Raw genomic sequence first — 19,168 nt, 5'->3', positions numbered from 1 at the left:
GGCATTAGGTTGTTAGAAGCAGGGAAATGACTAGTCCCTAACATTCATCTATTGGAATTCAGTACCAGCTACACTAGCAAAATACTAGGAAATGCCTGTAAAGAAACTAAGCCAGTTAGGCCAATGGCATGCACTGGTCAAGCTCAGATACTGAAAAGCATACTTGGGGCCTGATCTGTAGTTTTGCAGATGGACATCACTCTGTCGGAATGACGGAGGACAATAACCGTGTCATTCCAAGGGACCACCGCCCACCAAGTTTAGAGTTTTCCACCAGACCCGCGGACAACTCTCTACAATGACAGAAACCACCATTATGATGGTTCCTATCAATGTAGGAAAAGTTTGACGGGTGACCTTTTCTTGTTTTTCCCAAAACCTCCCAAAGCGGGAGTTTTTTTTTTAAAGAAAAAAAAAAAACACCCAATGCCCCCCCACTCTCTGGGAGGTTTCTCACAGGGTGCGAGGGTCGTTATTGTTTTTTTCCTGTCCATCACTTCCAGGTCTTTTGTATCAGTGACGGGCAGGAAAAAAAGACTTTACATCGACCACTCTAAATAGGGCAGATGGTGTAAAGTCCTTCTTCCGAAGGCCCCACTCTGTTGTTTGCAAAAGTAGTGTCCCCCAAACTCTAAATCTGACCCTAAGTTGTCTTTTCACCCCTTAATTTTGAAATCCCTGATATGTACAGTAGTAAACACCATATAGTAATAATGTTCCCCAAAAGCATTACCTCTGTACTTCGAGGATTTGGGGCAAAGAAGGGGAATAACCAATGATAAAATTTTTGCTATTGGCAAATTACAAATTTTTATGAGTGGTTTTTTGAAGTCTTTAACTGGTGGTAATAACTGCAGTCATATATCGCCGGGTGCCATGAAAGTTAATGCCAGTGATTAAGTAAAAACACAATGCAGCAGTAAAAATATATGGCTACCTGATTACTGCACATTTATAACGTTCTATTGGCTTATGACCACGTTGTAAATGAGGGCATGAGTTTTGTAAACATGAACTCTGATCTCCAGGAATATGTTGAACACATGAGCTCTGGCTAACAGCACCAATTGAGCCTGCTAGGTGGAAAGAGCAATTCAGACAAGTCTTCGGGGGAGGGGTGAGCCAGTGCTATGTTATCTTGACCGCTGACATATTAAGTTAGACATAGGTGTTCAACTGTATTATCATAGCTGTAGTTGGAGCAGGAGCCTGGCGTATAATATTTATACTGTTTTTACTGAACTACTGTACATGCAACCATGCTTGTTGAAATGCCAATAAAAAATATACTAAAAAAAAGTCAGACATGGGTCAGTGCTGTAGTGCTCCACGGCACCAAAGGCGAGAGTCCTGGACAGACTGACAAACAAAAAATTAGGTCTGTGTCAGCCAACCACATCTTTCAGAATCTAAGCAATATATTTCTATTGCAGGTTTGGTTCCAGAATCGAAGGACAAAATGGCGGAAGAAAAGTGCACTGGAGCCATCATCATCCACTCAGCATAACTGTGGGGGTTCTGGGGATCGCACAGCGTCAGAGAATGAGGATGACGAATACAACCGGCCCTTGGACCCTGATTCAGATGATGAGAAAATCCGCCTGCTGTTGAGGAAGCACCGGGCAGCCTTCTCTGTGCTCAGCCTGGGGCCGCATAACATCTAACGTTGGAACGGACTGAATCAGCTGAGCTCAGCCGGTGTCCTCGCAGTAAGTAAATGTGTCTGACCGCCCTTGCTGAGGTTAGCCTTGGCTCCCACGATGTCTGACATGGGCACTGACTGCTATTGTGGAGTTCAACCAGCAGCTCCAATGAGCGTACCAGCTGACAGCCTACGATGCATCAACCTTTGACACGGGTATGTACTTCACCGGTTGATCTCAACTTCAGTCCCTGCAGAGCCTGACTATCCCCGGAGAGGATAGCCCAGTGGCCTGTAGTGTCTGACTATCCTTACGGAGAGCAGCCGGGGCCCTCTAGATAGCTGACACAAGAATGGACGCACCTAGTGGGTTCAACCAAGGGTCCTCTGTGATCGACAGTCATGGATGGCACCTAAGCTTAGTCCTGGTCCCACTGCCTGTTTACATGGACAGACTGCATCAGACGAGCTCAGCGTGGGACCTTAAAACCTAATGACCCTACAACCACTGACAAAGACATGGACTGAGCTGCAGGGCTCACCATGGAGCCACAGATCTGCCAGGGAAGACGTTCACCCGCTAAGATAAAGCTGGGGCCATATAGTGTGAGATGTTGCCTGAATTTACTCAGCTCAGTGGGCCCGTATAGTGTGAGCCTTGGGCTGCATGTGCTGAACTCAGCACAAGCCCTTATGTGAGACGGCACCAGCTAAGCTGAGCCAGTAGCCCATTGTAAGGATACATCAGCAGAGCTCAGTCGGGGACCTTGTAATGTGAGACTTAAAATGTATCTGCTAATTTCAGCCTGGGAGCCGACAGTTTCAGGATTGAGTACTGAGTTCAGCCTGACACCAGCGGTGCGAGACCTGGACTACGCCAGTGCGTTCCGGCTAGGGTTTCACAGTATAAGTGTCAGACTGCTCCTACTGGGCTCCAGCTTTAGTGCACAATAACACACAGGACTGCAGCTGCTAAGTGGAGCCCCTGAAACCCAAGTGCAGGACCTAGAGCACATCTGCTTAGATCAGAGTGGGGCCCTACAATGTCAGACCTGGACTACGTCAGCTACACCTGGCCAGAAGTCGCAGACGGCAAGACTTGGACTGAATCTGCTAAGCTCAACGTTTGATAAAGAGTGAAGTGTGAAAGGCATCTGCTGCATTAATCTGGAGTTCTGAGATGTAAGACTGAGTTTCCATCTGCTGAGCTCAGCCTCAAAATGAAAGACCTGCCCCGCATCTGCTCAGGTCTGCTTCAAACCGCAGAGTGCAAGACCTGCCCCGCATCTGCTGGGCTCGGCCTCAAACCGCAAAGTGCAAGACCTGCAAAGCATCTGCTGAGCTCAGCCTCAAAATGCAAAATGGAAGACCTGCCCCGAATCCGTTGAGCTCGGCCTCAAAACACAGAGTGCAAGACCTGCCCTGCATCTGCTGAGCTCGGCCTCAAACGGCAGAGTGCAAGACCTGCCCCGCATCTGCTGAGCTCTGCCTCAAAACACAGTGCAAAACCTGCCCCGCATCTGCTGAGCTCGGCCTCAAAATACAGTGCAAAACCTGCCCCGCATCTGCTGAGCTCGGCCTCAAAACACAGAGTGCAAGACCTGCAAAGCATCTGCTGAGCTCAACCTCAAAACACAGAGTGCAAGTCTGCCCCGCATCTGCTGAGCTCGACCTCAAACCACAGAGTGCAAAACCTGGACCGCATCTGCTGAGCTCGACCTCAAAACACAGTGTGCAAGACCTGCAAAGCATCTGCTGAGCTCGACCTCAAAACACAGTGTGCAAGACCTGCAAAGCATCTGCTGAGCTCAGCCTCAAAACACAGAGTGCAAGTCTGCCCCGCATCTGCTGAGCTCGGCTTCAAAACACAGAGTGCAAGACCTGCAAAGCATCTGCTGAGCTCAGCCTCAAAACACAGAGTGCAAGACCTGCAAAGCATCTGCTGAACTCAGCCTCAAAACAGAGAGTGCAAGTCTGCCCCGCATCTGCTGAGCTCGGCCTCAAAACACAGAGTGCAAGATCTGCCCTGCATCTGCAGAGCTCAGCCTCAAAACACAGAGTGCAAGACCTGCCCTGCATCTGCTGAGCTCTGCCTCAAAACACAGAGTGCAAGACCTGCCCCGCATCTGCACAGCTCAGCCTCAAAACAGAGTGCAAGACCTGCCCAACATCTGCTGAGCGTGGCCCAGGGTCTCACAATATAACATCTGGTCTGTTAAGCTTGGCCTGCAAACCCAGGCTGGACTACATTTTGAGCTAAACTTGAGGCCTAGGGTGGGGTCTGTGCTCTGCGCTAACGAAGAGACTGGACCTACTGAGCTCAGCTTGCCCCCCCCCCCCCCCGAGTGCCACATCTGGACGGCATGTGCTAAGCTAAGTCTAAAACCAAAGAGCGCAAGACATGGACTGCGTGTGATGAGATCAACGTTTGATAGGCTGCTCCTGCTGAGCTCAGCTTGGGGCCACACCATGCCACATCTGGACTGCACGCGCTAAGCTCAGTCTGAAAACCAAGGGCGCAAGAAATGGACTTCATCTGATGAGATCAACCTTTAACAGGCTGCCAAGCTCAGTTTGGGCCCTCCATGCCACATCTGGACTGCACGTGCTAAGCTCAGTCTGAAACCCCAGAGTCCAAGACTTAAAATACATTTGCTGAGCTCAAACTTTGGTGCAGGACGTGTTCTGAACTACAACTTCTGAGCTCAGACCAGGGACCACAGTGTAAGCTCCGGACTGTGCCTGCAAACTCAACCTGAAACCCTAGAGTGCAAGACCCCAGCCGCAGACACGCGCAGCACAACATAGGGCTCCACAGTGCGAATTAGAATGTATTGGATATATTGATGCATCCCAAAGCATCAACTACATATACCAGACGCAATTCTAACTTATAAGAAAAGGCTAACAACTCTCTCACCTGCTACGACCTTCCACCAGCGCCAGGCACCATCTTCAGTTCAAAGTCAAAGGGTTGGAGTCTCTCCTCCACTCCCACTGCGCAACCTAGCATGGATATCCCTAGCGCACGCCCACATCTCCAGTCCATGCAAACCCTCACCTGAGCTCAGCTCGACCGCTGCACACTCCAGCAACGATGGGAGAACAGAAATATCTTTTATGAAACAATATAACCTAGTAAAGACAGAACAGGCCACACACACCCTACAAACCATCATGTGCAGAAGAAATCCAATACATCAAGGTCCAATTCATGCTCAAGCTGTAAGCGGAAGAGGAATCCCCCCTCCCCGGGTGTCAAAAGGGGCCTGAGAGTAAAGCGACAGTACTCTTCCCTGGGTACACATGTGGAAGTAAAGAAGGGCCTCAGATTGACTTCCAAGAGACACTTAAGGGTGCTAGATGGGGAAACCAAGATGGGGGTGGAGACAGCTTCTCCGTCCGTTGTGTAGTGAGGGTCCCACACTCCAAGTTAACCCAACACGCACATATCTACCACGCATGCAATGAGAAATATCACACACAGACACATATCTACATCTAGTGACCCAGACACACAAGAGTCTCAAGCACAAATAATTACACCAAGGAAGCAGACAGTTTCTCCATATGCAGTGTGGTGAGGGCCCCCACACACAACCCCCACTACGCGTACACCTACCACATTTGCAATGAGAATGATCATACACAGACACTGCACAGCCACACCAGAGGCTCAAGCACACCTACAACACAGACATTTTTTCATACATCTGAACAGACTGCAACAGAGACACATAGATATTCTTGCACTCAACTCCAAGACCGAGTCTTACATACCAGTATACACCTATACAGACACATCTCAGAGGTAGAACCACACACACAAAAACCCATAGGCGCATGGAAACAAAGATATTACCAAGGACACATTCGCTCTTTTATGAATGGGCAAATACACTATTCGGATTCCTGCAAAATACACACAAGCAAACATTTAAACACCTAACACCACACAAGTGCACATACACAAACAAACATGAAAGCGCAAAAACCTCAATGTGCATTCATCTATTCACTTACAGGTGCACTTACCAAACAGCAGTGAGCACCATTAAATGTTACATTAAATGCAAGACGGACAATCGTGCACACAAAAGCTTCGATCATATACGCAACCATGCACTTTAGCTCTTAAAAACCAGCTACCCCTCCAAAAACACATTGACTGTATTTTTGCTTATTACCCTGTACAGCACTCAGCTGACTTTCGGCTAGGTTTGCGTTATACAAATGCTCCAGACATACATACATATATACACACTTACATACATACACGTGCATTACAGGAGTCATGTATTTATAAATACGTGCTAATTTAACCACACCCACATTTACATGCACACAATCATATACATATAATCACACAAAGTATTGCACTATCAATCATACAATGGCACACAATAGAGCACACATACACAATCATACATGCACACTTACATAAGTATCCACGTACATTGTGGTATACACATACACACACCTGCAAGAACGCAGATACGCAGTCATTCACATGTACATATGTACATAATCGGACATTCATAGATTTCTACCTTATTGAATCTTTGCTGCCTGCTGTGACTAGGCCTGTCAGGTTCTGAAATTTACAGAGTAATTTACATGCACAAAATAAACTTAACTGAAATCGTTATGCTGCATCTGAAGTATTGTGTCGTGTGGGTGTGTTTGCATGTGGGTGGCTTGTCTGTGCTGGGGCGGCTGTTCCTGTATAAGCAGAGGTGCCTGTGTCTGAATGTATTATATTTTTTGATAAATATCTTTATTGTTTTTTTTATACAGCTATATCTTTCAAAATTGAATACTCCATAAACTTGTTAGGCAATAACCAACATATGATGGGTTAGGAGCTACGACCATCCCCTATCAAGCATAAACATAATTGTACAATATACAATGTTAATGAATACAGTTAGTCCCAGATATATATCATCACAAATCCAAATATCCAAGAGATGCATGACCAAACAGTGTGTGTGTGTGTGTGTGAGAGGGGGGGGGGGTGTGAGACAATCTGAAAGCGGAATGCAAGCGGAAAAGAAAAACAAGCATTGGCAAAGTCATTAGGTCTGGCAAATGCAAGAGCTACTGGCTTTGCCAAAGTGTTTGAGCCATGTTGTACATCAGTGCAGCTGCTGTTTAGCATGGCAAAAAGTTTGTAGTGTAGAGGAGAGTGGCGTAGATCAGAGCAGAGCAGAGTGGCGTACTGTAGAGTGCAGATTTGTGGAGTGTTGTAGAGTAGAGTGGAGTGCCGTGGATTAGAGTGGAGTGAGGTAGAGTGGCGTGAGTGGAGCACAGTGGAGAAGAGTAAAGGTGAGCAGAGTGGATAATCGGGGAGTAGCATAGAGAGGGGTGGAGGGTTCTTAAGTGTTGTAGGGTGTCCTAGAGTGGAGTGTCATAGAGTGGAGGGTCGTAGAGTGCAGTGTTGTGGATTAGAGTGGAGTGAGGTAGAGTGAAGTGGATTGAGTGTACTGTGAAGTAAAGTAGAGGTGAGTGGAGTAGAGTAGAGTGGAGTGGAGAGATGTAGAGTGGGGCAGAAGTGAGGGGTGCAGAATGGAGGGGCACAGAGTGGAGAGACATAGAGTTGAGGGGTGTAGAGTGGGGGGCATAACATACAGTAGAGGGGTTATACAGTGTCATGGCAAAGAGTGGAGTAGAGTGGAGTAAAGTATCAGAGTGGAGTAGTGTTTCATGCAATGGAGTCATGTAGAGTGGAGCAGCATACAGTGTCGTAGAGTGGTACAGAGTGGAGTGGAGTGGCACAAAGTGGAGTAAAGTGTAATAGAGTGGTGTAGAATGGAGTAGAGTGGCATAGAGTGAAGTGGGGTGTTTTAGAGTGGAGTGCAGTAGAGTGGGATAGAGTTGGCCAGAGTAAAGTGGCATATAGTGGGGTGGAGCGGAATGGCATAGAGTGCCGTGAAGTAGAGTGGAGTATCACAGAGTGGAGTGGTGTAAAGTGTCATAAAGTGTTGTATCGGAGAGCGGAGGGTATAGAGTGGAGAGGTGTAGAGTAGAGGGGCGTAGCATGAAGGGGCATAGTTTGGAGGGGCACAGAGTGTTGTGGAGTAAAATAGACTGGAATGCCGCAGAGTGGCATAAAGTGGAGTAGCGTAGAGTAGAAAAGTGTGTCATGGAGTGGGGTGATGCAGAGTGAAAGGGCGTACAGTGGCATAGCATAGATTGGAGTAAAGTGTAGTAGAGTGTAGTGGAGTAGATTGAAGTAAAGTGGTGTAGAGTGTAGCAGAGTGGCGTAGAGTGTCCTAGATTAGTGTGCAGTAGATTGTAGTGGCGTAGAGAGGAGTAGAGTGTTGTAGAGTGTAGTATGGTGGAGTGTTGTAGAGTGGCGTGGAGTACAGTGGCATGGAACAGAGTTGGCTAGGGTGAAGTGGCATATAGTGGCGTAAATTGTCATAGAGTAAAGTGGAGTTGGATAGAGTGGAGTGGCGAGAGTGGCACAGAGTGTCGTAGAGTGGAGTGCTGCAGAGTGGCGTGGAGTACAGTGGCATGGAACAGAGTTGCCTAGAGTGAAGTGGCATAACGTGTCATAGAGTAGAGTGGAGTGGAGTGGTGTAAAGTGGAGCAAAGTGCTGTGTCATAGAGTGGAGGGGGCTAGAGTGTTGTGGAGTGGAGTACCATAGATTGGAGTGGCATATCGTGGAGCAGCGTGGCACAGAGTGGAGTGGAGTAGAGTGACAGACTGGAGTGACAGAGTAGAGGGGCATAGAGTGGAGTACAATGTTGTAGAGTGGAGTGGAATAGAGTTGTGTAGCGTAGAGTTGAATGGCGGAGCATGGAATGGCATAGATTGGAGTATAGTTGCGTAGAGTGGCATAGAGTGTAATAGAGTATCTTAAAGTGGAGTGTCGTAGAATGTTGTGAAGCAGAGTGGCGGAGTGGAGTGGCCTAAAGTGAAGTGTTGTAGAGTGGAGTAAAGTGTCAGAGTGGAGTGGTGTAGAATGGAGTTTAGTAGCGTTAAGTGGAGTATAGTGGTGTACAGTGTCATAGAGGGGAGTGATGTAGAGTGGTATAGAGTGTCATAGAGTGGAGTGTCGTTGACTGGAGTGTCGTGGAGTAGAGTGGAGTGTCATAGCATGGCACAGTGTCGTAGGGTGGAGTGACATAGAGTGCTACAGAGTGTGGTAGAGTGGAGTGGCCTAGAGTGAAGAGCCGTAGAGTGTCATGACATAGTGTCCTAGAGTGGAATGAAGTGGAGTACAGTAGAGTGGCGTAGAGTGGAGTGTCAGGGTGGAGTGGTGTAGATTAGAGTGCCATAGAGTGGAATGTTTTAGAGTGTCATAAGGTGGAGTATCGTGGAGTGTCGTAGAGTGGAGTTGCCTAGAGTGAAGTGGCATAGAGTGGCTGGAATGTCCTAGAATAGAGTTGAGTGGCGTGAATTGAAGTGACACAGAGTGGATTAGAGTGGCATTTAGTGGAGTGGCGTGGCATAGAGTGGAGTGGCATTGAATGGCGTAGAGTGGAGTGGAGTGGCGTAGAGTAAAGTGTTGTAGAGTGAAGGGGCCTAAAGTAGAGTGCCGTGAAGTGTCAGAGTTTGAAGTGGCATATCGTGGAGTACAGTGGTGCAGAGTGGAGTACAGTGTCAGAGTAGAGGGGCGTACTGCAGATGACTATAGAGTGGAGGAAAATGTTGTAGAGTGACAGAGTGGCAAAGTGTAGAGTGGAGTTAAGTGTCAGAGTGGAGTGCAGCAGCATAGAGTGGCGGAGCATGGAATGGCACAGAGAGGAGTATTGTGGCGTAAAGCGGAGTAGTGTAGAGTGGTATAGAGTAGAGTGGCGTAGAATGTTGTAGAGCGGAGTGGCATAAAGTGGAATGAGCTAGAGGGAAGTGTTGTAGAGTACCATAGAGTGGACTGGCATAACGTAGAGTCGAGTGGAGTAAAGTGTCAGAATGGAGTGATGTAGCATGAAGTGACGTAGAATGGAGAGCGGAGTGTTGTAAAGTGAGGTGTCTTGGAGTAGAGTGGAGTGTCATGGCAAAGAGTTGCGTGGAGTGGAGTTGCGTAGAGTGCCATAGAGTGTGATAGAGTGGAGTACAGTGTCGTACAGTAGAATGGAGTGGAGTGTGGTAGAGTGGAGTGCCGTAGAGAGGAGTGTCAGAGTGGAATAGAGTGGAATAGAGTGGCCTAGAGTGAAGTGGCATACAGTGGAGTAGAGTAGAGTGGAGTGCATAGAGTGGAGTAGAGTATCATAGAGTGGAGTGGTATACAGTGGAGTGGCGTAGAGTGGAGTGGCATTGACCAGAGTAGAGTAGCATAGAGTAGCGTACAGAGGAGTGACGGAAAGCAGAGTATCGTAGAGTAGAGTGCTGCAGAGGGGCATAGTGCAGAGCGGAGTAGAGCGTCAGAGTAGAGTGTTGTAGAGTGGACTGACGTAAAGTGTCATAAAGTGTATGTGCATAGAGTGGAGTATGCATGGTGTGGTAGCGCACTTCCATTACAGACAACACATTTTCAATAGAAATGACCATTACATTTGCACAAACATACAGTTTTACTGATAAAATTAAACAGCGCAGAAACTATGATGAGTGGAAAAGGTATTAACAAGTGTATTGCTATGTTTTGATCATATTAAAATATTTGTTTCCACCACACTTCAGAATTACAAAAAATGTGCTTTATTTGTGCTTTACTAATTCAGATATATTGTGAAATATTCGCACAGTTCATTTACAGACATTTAAATTGTGTTGTGTGTGAGAAAAAAATAACATCCTACAGCCTTTCCTCTCACATAGGTACACAGCAGGATTGTCACATAAATCCTCTTACGCTGAAATCAGAGACAGAAGAGTAAGCACCAAGGTCCCTCAGAAGACAGAGCCTGCCATTACACCTCTGTGTTTCAAAGCACAGCAAATGTGACAAGAATAACATTTAAAGACCTATTTACAGAAAGCGAGCACTCGTGGAGGAATACAAGGAGCGATGGTGAATAGGCTATGCTCCATGGGAGGGACAACAACGGCTGGAAAACTAAAACAAATAAAGCCAGCAAACAGAAAGCATCCAAATGTTTGTTACAAAGCCAATGATAAGCAATAGGCAGAATGCATTCCCTAAGCAATAGGTAGAATGCATTCCCAGGAAAGCTTTTAGAATGCCCCCCAGATGAATTTGTGGTGTTCGACTTAAAAAAGAGGCAGGGTGAGTCTGTGGTGCAATCAGTACTGGAAAGGACACCAAGTATGCCGGAAACAATGCAGCTCTACAATGGACTAATCTGACCTATGTCTGCATGTATGGTAGTGTCTTAGCATCTCTATTTTGAGCTGGTTTTTAGAAGAGGTTACATGAGTGAGTGTAGAGGGAGAGCTGTGTGTAGAAAAAAGTGGCTGTATACAACAATGCGTGTAAAGGGGAGGGGTGTGTCTCTCTCTGTAGAGAAGGGCATTTTTCCTTAAAAGGTCATTTGTTTGAGGGTGTCTGTAGAGGAGGATCACCCTCTCAATGCACTCACACACTCCTCTGGACATAGATACGGACTATTTGTGTTTTTTCATTAGTGCCTTTGGAGTCTGGGACTTTGAAGAGAGGACTAGGCTGATTATGGTGCACCTAAGCTGTTTGGTGTTTTGCAGTAGCCCCTGTGACTTCCATGGGGATTTGAATAAGAACCAAGCTCTGTAACACTGCACAAGTGGTCCAGAGATTCATGTAGTTCTGCACAGGTGACTCATGGTTCTATGGGAGTATGCATAAGAAGCTTCAGGGGACTCTTGGCTGTTTGTAGTTTGGAAGTGGCCATGGTTGTGTTATTCTTCATAACTCACCAAGAGCTGTATGTTGTTTTGCACAGGTGCCTTAGAAAATACTGTTTTGCATAGGTGGCTTTGGGTTGCAGGTGGCCACAGAATGCATGGGTTTTTGACAGGAGGGGCCCTGAGGTTTGTGTGGGTTTACACAACTTTGCACAGCTGACTCTTGAGCAGAGGCCTTCAAACTGGAGAGCTGGCCCCCTGGGGAGGCTTTAATTGATCCTGAAAGGGGGGAGGGGTGCCAGCCTCCAGTGAAGAGAAGCATCATTCTGATAACAGTGATTTGTTTTAAGTGAAAAGAAAATGAGGGGCAGTAAAACACTGTAATGGGCCATCACTTACATCTTTTGTCATTTTTACCATGGCTGGGAGTAGGTGTCACAGGGGAAAGGACTCAAATTATTCCTCCCCCACTTTTCCCCCTCCCCCATTTCTTATAATCACACTGTGTATACTTTCACACCTTAATAAGTCCTGGTTCACAAGATTAGTGTATTTGGCAATCATATATTTGATTGCATTGTTAAAAGGGGTAACAGAACCTGACTGCACTGTTTAAATATGTTTAGACATATTTAAACATTACGAATTTAATAGAATAATTGTGAGAAATTCTGCTCCCCCTGTTATTTTGTTTACAAGGGGGGTGGCATTAAAAAGTTTAAAGACCGCAGCTCTTGAGTGTATTTTTGCGCAGCGGACTCTGGAGAGAGTGTGGTTTTTCACAGGTGACTTTGGGCTCTGTGTGACTTTGCGTAGCTGACTATGGACTGAGAGCTGTTCTTCCCTCTGTTTTTTTCCACAGATTACTCCATACTGTGCTGCGGTTTGCCCTGGTGAATCTGGGCTGCATGCAAATTTGCACATAGGACCCAAAGCTGCCTGTAATTTTGAATGGACAATGTTAGGCTGTGTGTGGCATTACATCAGGGGCTCTGCGTTTGCCCATAGGGTTCCCAACTGTGTTGGATTTTGCACAGGTGTCTCTGAATTACAATGGTGTTTAGACAGGTGACTGAGCTGTATGGGGATTTGTACATGCTACCCTAAGCAATATGCAGTTTTGCACCGATGTCAGGCTATGTGTAGCGCCCATTGGGCATGTGGTTGAGCGGTCTGGTTTTGCCCATGTGATTCAGGTGTGTGATGTAATTCTACTGATGTCTGCACCTGTGACTTTGGGTTGCATGGAAGTTGGCACATAGGACTCTAAGCTGCAAGTGCTTTTGTACAGATAATGGTACGCTATGTTATATGTTTTTCACAGGCGATTTTGAGCTCCGTGTGGTTCTACACGTGAATCTGGGATGTGTGGGAAGATGCACGTGTCACTTTAAACGGGACTGGTGTTTACACAGGTGACTTTGGATTGCATGGGAGTTAGCACAAAGGAATCTAAGCTGCCTATAATTTTTAATAGACAATGTTAGGCTGTGTGTGGCATTACATACGGGGAACTGGGCTTTGCATGCTTTTGCCCATATGGTTCAGAACTGTGTGGGATCTTCCACAGGTGTCTCTGGAATACATTGTTTTTTACACAGGTGACTCTGAGCTGTAAGGGGATTTGTACATGGTACCCTACGCTACATGCAATTTTGTAGAGATGTTAGACTATGTGTGGTATTTATTGGGCATGTAGTTTTGCCGTTTTCCACAGACAGCGATAGGGTGTGTTATTTTACACTGGACTTCGTGTTATTTTGCCGTAATGGCCGCTCCGGTGCCTAAGCCTGATTGGTTTACAAAGATGTGGTGACTGTGATGGGAAACATCCCTCAGACTGGCCTTTACAGCGCCAGCAAAAGAACTAAACCGTCTTTAGTATGCATTCATTCAGCACACAACTAGTAATAACGACTTGCCTTAGCGGGGCGCATTGGTGGAATGGTGTTGTATTTAAAGTCCAACACCTTCCCTTTTGTTACGCATACTGAAGTTGGAATAGTAAATTACCCTATTCCAAAATCCAGCGCCCCCTAAGACAAATCCTTATTATGTGCTGAACGAATACTTCCTAAAGACGCATTTGTTTTAATGACTGCGCTGGGAAGGCACATCGTGATTCCGGCTTGCGGAACCGTCACACATTCGACTGCGATATACGGGCATTTCCAAAGGGGGGGCCTGATTTGCAGATAGCTTTTGTTAGACTTGGCATCTTTTGGCGGGTTTCCCCTGAGTTTTTTAAAGTATTCTATTGTGGATTTTTATCGTTTTTGGTCTTGTCTTAAGTATATAAAAATGTGGGATATTTTTCTAAACTGGTGTGGTGTCCTTTTGTAGTGCTTACACTGTATTACTGTTGGTTATCTGCAAATGCTTTACACACTGCCTCTAAGATAAGCCTGACTGCTCGTGCCAAGCTACCAAGGGGGAGAGCAATGGTTATTTTAGGAGTGTAACTCCCTTATCCTGACTAGAGTGGTGGTTTCTGCCTGGCTTTGGCACATGCCCTAGCCTACCAAAAATCCCATTTCTAAGAGCTTTGCACAGGGCGGCTCATGTTTTCAACAAATGACACTGAGTCGCGTGGTATCTCTGAACTGTCTCAGTGTTTGCACAAGCGATGTTGGGATCTATGGGAGTCTGCAAGGGCACTTGTTTGCATGTAATTTTGCACAAGCAAAGCTATCACGTGTGGCATTTTACACGGGTGGATCTGGCCTTTAGGTGCTTTTGCACAAGTGACCGTGAATGGCATTTGTGTTTGAACTGATGGCGCTCATTTGTATGGGGGTTTGCATGGGGGAGCTGAGGCCGTCTGTTGATTTATACAGGCAAACCCTGTGCATTGTTTTACACAGGTGACTCTGGGCTGTGTTCGGTTCGCAAAGGGACTGCACTGTATGGCATTTCTAGCAGGTGTGTGAGTGAGCGTGCAATCTAGATTGCATTATAAAAGGCACACACTCACATATTTTACGATTACTTGACTCTGAGACAACGAGGCGAGGAATGATTTACATTTTGTACATAATTAAATGACTCATTTTTTACGATTAGACAATATACACACAGCCCTTTGTCTAGTACATACTCCTGGTGTGACCACTGCAGAGAAAAGAAGGTAAGGGAAGCTTGGAATGCCGAATTACAGTTTAGAAAGCTTCTGAAAAACAAATCGGGTGAAGTCCACTGATCTGAAGCGAATGCAGTTTCTTCTTAAACACAAGTCGGACTGGGGCGACATTACTGATTTCTCAAATGGTGGAGGGAATTTCAAAAGCAACCTTTCTCTTGATTTAGGCCTTCCTCCAGAAGGCAGTGGATTTTCCATTTCACTCGCCTCCAAAACTGTGCCTCTTGGAAACTGAGAAACGCACATTTGACTCAACACTGATTTTGAATTATGACTAAAAGTTTATTGTGTGATTTTTTCCCCCCTTAAAACACCAAGATACAGAATAAAAATACAATAAACAGCAAAATTAAAAGAGAAATAAATAAATAATGGAAAGGACCCACAATTCTGACAGATCACCTCCGGTCCGTATAGATACAAGAAACCCACATGTAAAATCAATCAGAGACGGAGAGACCATGAGAAAGGGTTACTTTCTGAGAGCGAGAGCGCTGCACATGAGCATCGAGGCACTTCCTGAAGAGCAGAACAAGAGTATCTAAAATAACGCTTTTATTTAATGCCCTGCAAACAAACTAATGCACCTTTTGAGAGTAATACCTGAGGTAGTGATCCCCGTTGTGTAGCCTCGTGCAAGCAAAGCCATCTCAAGGCACCTACATCTGTCGCACATGGTTACAAGCCGGGCTCCACCCAAGGGGCACGTCTCCTGCTGTATGCATGGTGGGCGGAGGGGTGGTCCGCACCCAATGTCCCATTCATTGCAACCTACTGTTTCTTTCACTGAACATGATGACCTCCCACTAAAGAATGTGGTAAATGGGGCCTGATACTCCCATGTTTCACAGATATTCATAGGTTTTGGGGGGGGGGGGGGTGTCTAAAGGTTGACCCCGCTGCAGGGGCCTGTATTATACCCCTAATTTTCATGTATTTTGCACTGACACCATTTTCTCTTCACTGCTCTTCCGAGTTTTTCTTTCATTAACACCAATGATTTCACTTTTAAGCAGTTAATCATTTTCAGGACTTTTTGAGTCAATTTCACGGTCACCCTGATTGCTCCTTTAACGCCCCCCACTTTCTCATCTCCCGATCGCTTTTTATTGTCACACATTTCTTTTCATGTCATTCAGCGGTTTGTCCTACACTGCTCCCAAGTTTCCATCTCATTCTCATCCTCATATCTCTTTAACTGGCAACCCAATTTATTTTCCACTGCTTGTCCAATTATTTCTCTTCCACTGCACACCCTGGTTTCTCTTTAATATCACCTCTCTCATCTCACCTTCACTGCATTCACTGCTTACTCTTCCATTCTCATCTTTCTTTCCCTGTGACACCCAATTTCCTTTCACTGTCCTATAGGTTACCCTTTCATTGACACCGCTGATTTCGAATTGACTCAGTTTCAAGTTTTTTGCACTTTTGATGTCACTTTCACAGCTACCGTGATTGCTACCTAATTTTGATCTCTAGATTTCTCTTTCATCAGCTGGCCACTTTTTACAGCTATCATGACTTCTTTCTATTTCACTGCCGCAGTGAGCGATTGCTCCTTAATTTTGACCCCTACATTTCTCTTTCACCGCTATCCTTACCTCACCTTAGGATTTACTGGAAAGGCTCTTGCTCTGCTAACTTCCTTTTTGGACTCCAGAATCCAACAGGTATTTTGGGAAAATCTACGATCTGATGAATTCTCCCTTCCTGGCGGGGTCCCTCAGGGCTCGGCATTATCGCCCACCCTTTTTAACCTATATGTCACTCCTTTAGCTGCCCTTATTCAATCTCATGGCCTACAATTAGTGTCCTACGCCGACGACACTCAAATTGTAGTGTCAGTATCCCAGACCATCGAAGCCACGGCAGAACGATTTAAAAACTGCCTTCTGGATGTGAAAAATTGGATGAGCTGTAACTTCCTAAAACTAAACGCGGATAAAACCGAGATTATCGAATTTGGGCAAAAACCACCTGTCTGGAGCAGCCTATGGTGGCCTCAGGAGGCAGGCGCCTGCCCGAATCCAGTTGACAAAGTTAGAAACCTCGGTTTCCTGGTTGATAAAGATCTCTCTTGTAAAGCGCAGATCAACCAGATTACCTCAACCTGCTTTTACACCATCAAGATTCTTAGAAAAATTTTACCCTATATCCCTATAACTTTAAAAAAGACTGTAATGGGCGCACTGATAATGTCCCGAGTAGATTACTGTAATGCACTCTACTTGGGCACAGGGGAAAAACAAATTAACAAACTCCAGGCTATTCAAAACGCCGCCGCTAGGGTTCTGCTCAACCTGCCCTACCGTCATCCAACGTCAAAAGCCATCAGGGAACTTCATTGGCTCCCAGTTAGAGCCAGAATACAATTCAAGGCTCTCTGCCTGGTACATAAATCCTTATATGGTACAGGATCAGATGACTTGTCCAAACTTCTTCCTCGCTATGTACCATCGCGTACGCTAAGATCAGCCAATCATGATCTGATATGCCATCCAAAAATTAGAAGAGCGCGGTGGGGTGGCAGGTCCTTTTCGCACCAGGCCTCTAGATTATGGAATTCTCTGCCCTCTCACCTGCGCTCACAAAAATCCAAACAATGTTTCAGAAAAGCATTAAAGACCTGGCTCTTTTCTTCCAATTGAGATCCGCTTCCACCGCTCTCAATGTCTCTATAGCGCCAAGACGCCTCGGCATTCGTGCGCTCTATAAATATTTCAGTATTCAGTAGTATTCAGTATCCCTTTTTACGGTTATCCTGACTTCTTTCCATGCCACCCTGTGATATCTTCTTCAGTGCCCTCAGGTTTGCATATCATTCTCACCCTCACATTTCATTTTATGTCTCCTTAATTTCTTTTCCACTGTCTCACCAATTTCTCTATCACTGTACCTCTGATTTCTGTTTCACACTACTCTCAGTGTCACTTGGAGTTTTAAATGTATGAGCAAACATACCAAAATATAACATTATACGAAAACAAGCAGAATGTTGATGTTTCGAACCACCTGGTGGGAAGATGAGGCAAAGCAGTATCTCGAGGTGGAAAACACAGTCATTAGCAGCTGGCCTGCGAGGGCGTGGGATCAGAATCCTACCTAATTGGTGAAGGAGGGCGGTACAACCTTATGAAAAGATGCTTTGCCAATATGTTGGACATACAAAGTTTGAAAAAGAGAGAAGATAATTCTGGGAGGCATTCCAGATGTTGGCTTACTAAAATGCATAGGCTCTCTGGCCCTCACTTGTTTAACTGGCAGAGGGGGCCTTCTGCGTCCGTTGAGTCAGTTTGGGGAAAACAATAATTTGTACCCAGGTGAAAGGAAATAAAAATGGTACTTATCCTGTAACTATCTGTTTGTAGCAGGTAGTGGCTGTCACTTACCATGTAACCATTGGTTCATAGCTTTTAGTGCTGTAGAGTCACAAGCTGCCATTAAATGTTGTGTACATTTATTTGCAGCTTGTTTTTGTTCTAAGAAGTTTTGGTCATGAGATCTGTTATGACCCGTCCCTTAGCCCACAATGCACCAGGACAAAGACTCCACCGCTGATTGTTTTTCCACAGCAGGCGACTACTGCAGAGACGTTTTGAGGCATGTCAAAGGGGGCTCTGGCCCAGTGCCCTCACCTTTCTAGGGGCCCCATGATTAAGCATTCAGGAAAGTCCCAGACAGTGACATAACGCAAAAATGATGGGTCCACCTGCACAATATGGAAAGGGGCTCCCAGGTCTCCAATATCTCATAAATATTAGAAAACTTTGCAAAGGACTGGGGACCCCACTTAAAGGTTTGGGGGCCAACAAACAGGGTTGTCAATGATCAGACCATAGATGCTGCGGGCATGAATGAGCTGAAAAGGAATACATTCAGGGTGGTTCTGAGCAGGGGGCTCCAAATTTTGTTTGGCCCGGGGCCCCCAAAATCCTTAAGATGTCCTTGAATGTTAGAGGAGTGTAGTGAAGGAACAAAATGATTGTGCTGTCCATTGTCAAAGAATACTCATAGTGAATATCGTGGATCACTGCTAGCTTCCAGGAAGGAAGGAGGACACATGTGAATCTACAGCACTATACCCAACGAACAGATGGTTATAAGATAAGTAACAATTTCATTTTGTGGCTTCTATGTCGGTAGATACACATGCCCTGCATAGCCTGTAAAGCAGTACCTCCCAACCGGTGGCTAACAAACCGATGATGCAGATGTATGGAACAAAGTTCTTAAAACTGTTTGGCCAGTCCAGGACTTCTGATGGGCCTATATAGCCACACAACAGTGCTTTGTGAATAAGTGTAGTGTTGACCATGTGGCAGCTCTACAGATGTCTGCATTAGGAATATTCCCTAGGCAAGAGTAGCGTGCTATTTGCAGGTGGAATCAACAAGTACTGTATGCAATTTAAACTCGGCTTTAGCAAAACCGGGTTATCAATGATACATCTATTAACCCAGTTAGCAATACACCATTAAAAATAAGGTTTTCTTAGTGAAGATACACCTAATAAATTCATATAGCAATACCCCTCTTAAAAATAAGTTTTCTTAAGTGAGATTTTGCAAAAGCAACAAACAGTTGTTTTGTTTTGTGATGGAGTTTGTACTATCAATACAGTACCTTAACGCTGTCTTGACATCAAAGATGT

General features: G+C 45.7%; 1 protein-coding gene across 1 annotated transcript in view; it reads left to right on the top strand.

Annotated features, from left to right (window-relative positions):
* The window catches only part of NKX6-3 (NK6 homeobox 3), a 67,381-nt gene extending 61,160 nt beyond the window's left edge, over window positions 1-6,221 (top strand). Inside the window, exon 3 of the mRNA XM_085634044.1 lies at window positions 1,434-6,221. Coding sequence (XP_085490170.1) covers window positions 1,434-1,664 — 231 coding nt within the window. The 3' untranslated portion in view covers window positions 1,665-6,221. The remainder of the gene's footprint in view (window positions 1-1,433) is intronic.
* Window positions 6,222-19,168: the final 12,947 nt, after the last annotated feature.

The sequence above is a fragment of the Triturus cristatus genome, chromosome 11, assembly GCF_964204655.1.
Source record: "Triturus cristatus chromosome 11, aTriCri1.1, whole genome shotgun sequence".
NCBI classification, from domain to species: domain Eukaryota; kingdom Metazoa; phylum Chordata; class Amphibia; order Caudata; family Salamandridae; genus Triturus; species Triturus cristatus.
The sequence above is the reverse complement of the archived record's forward strand: the minus strand, read 5'-3'. Positions and strand labels throughout refer to the sequence as shown.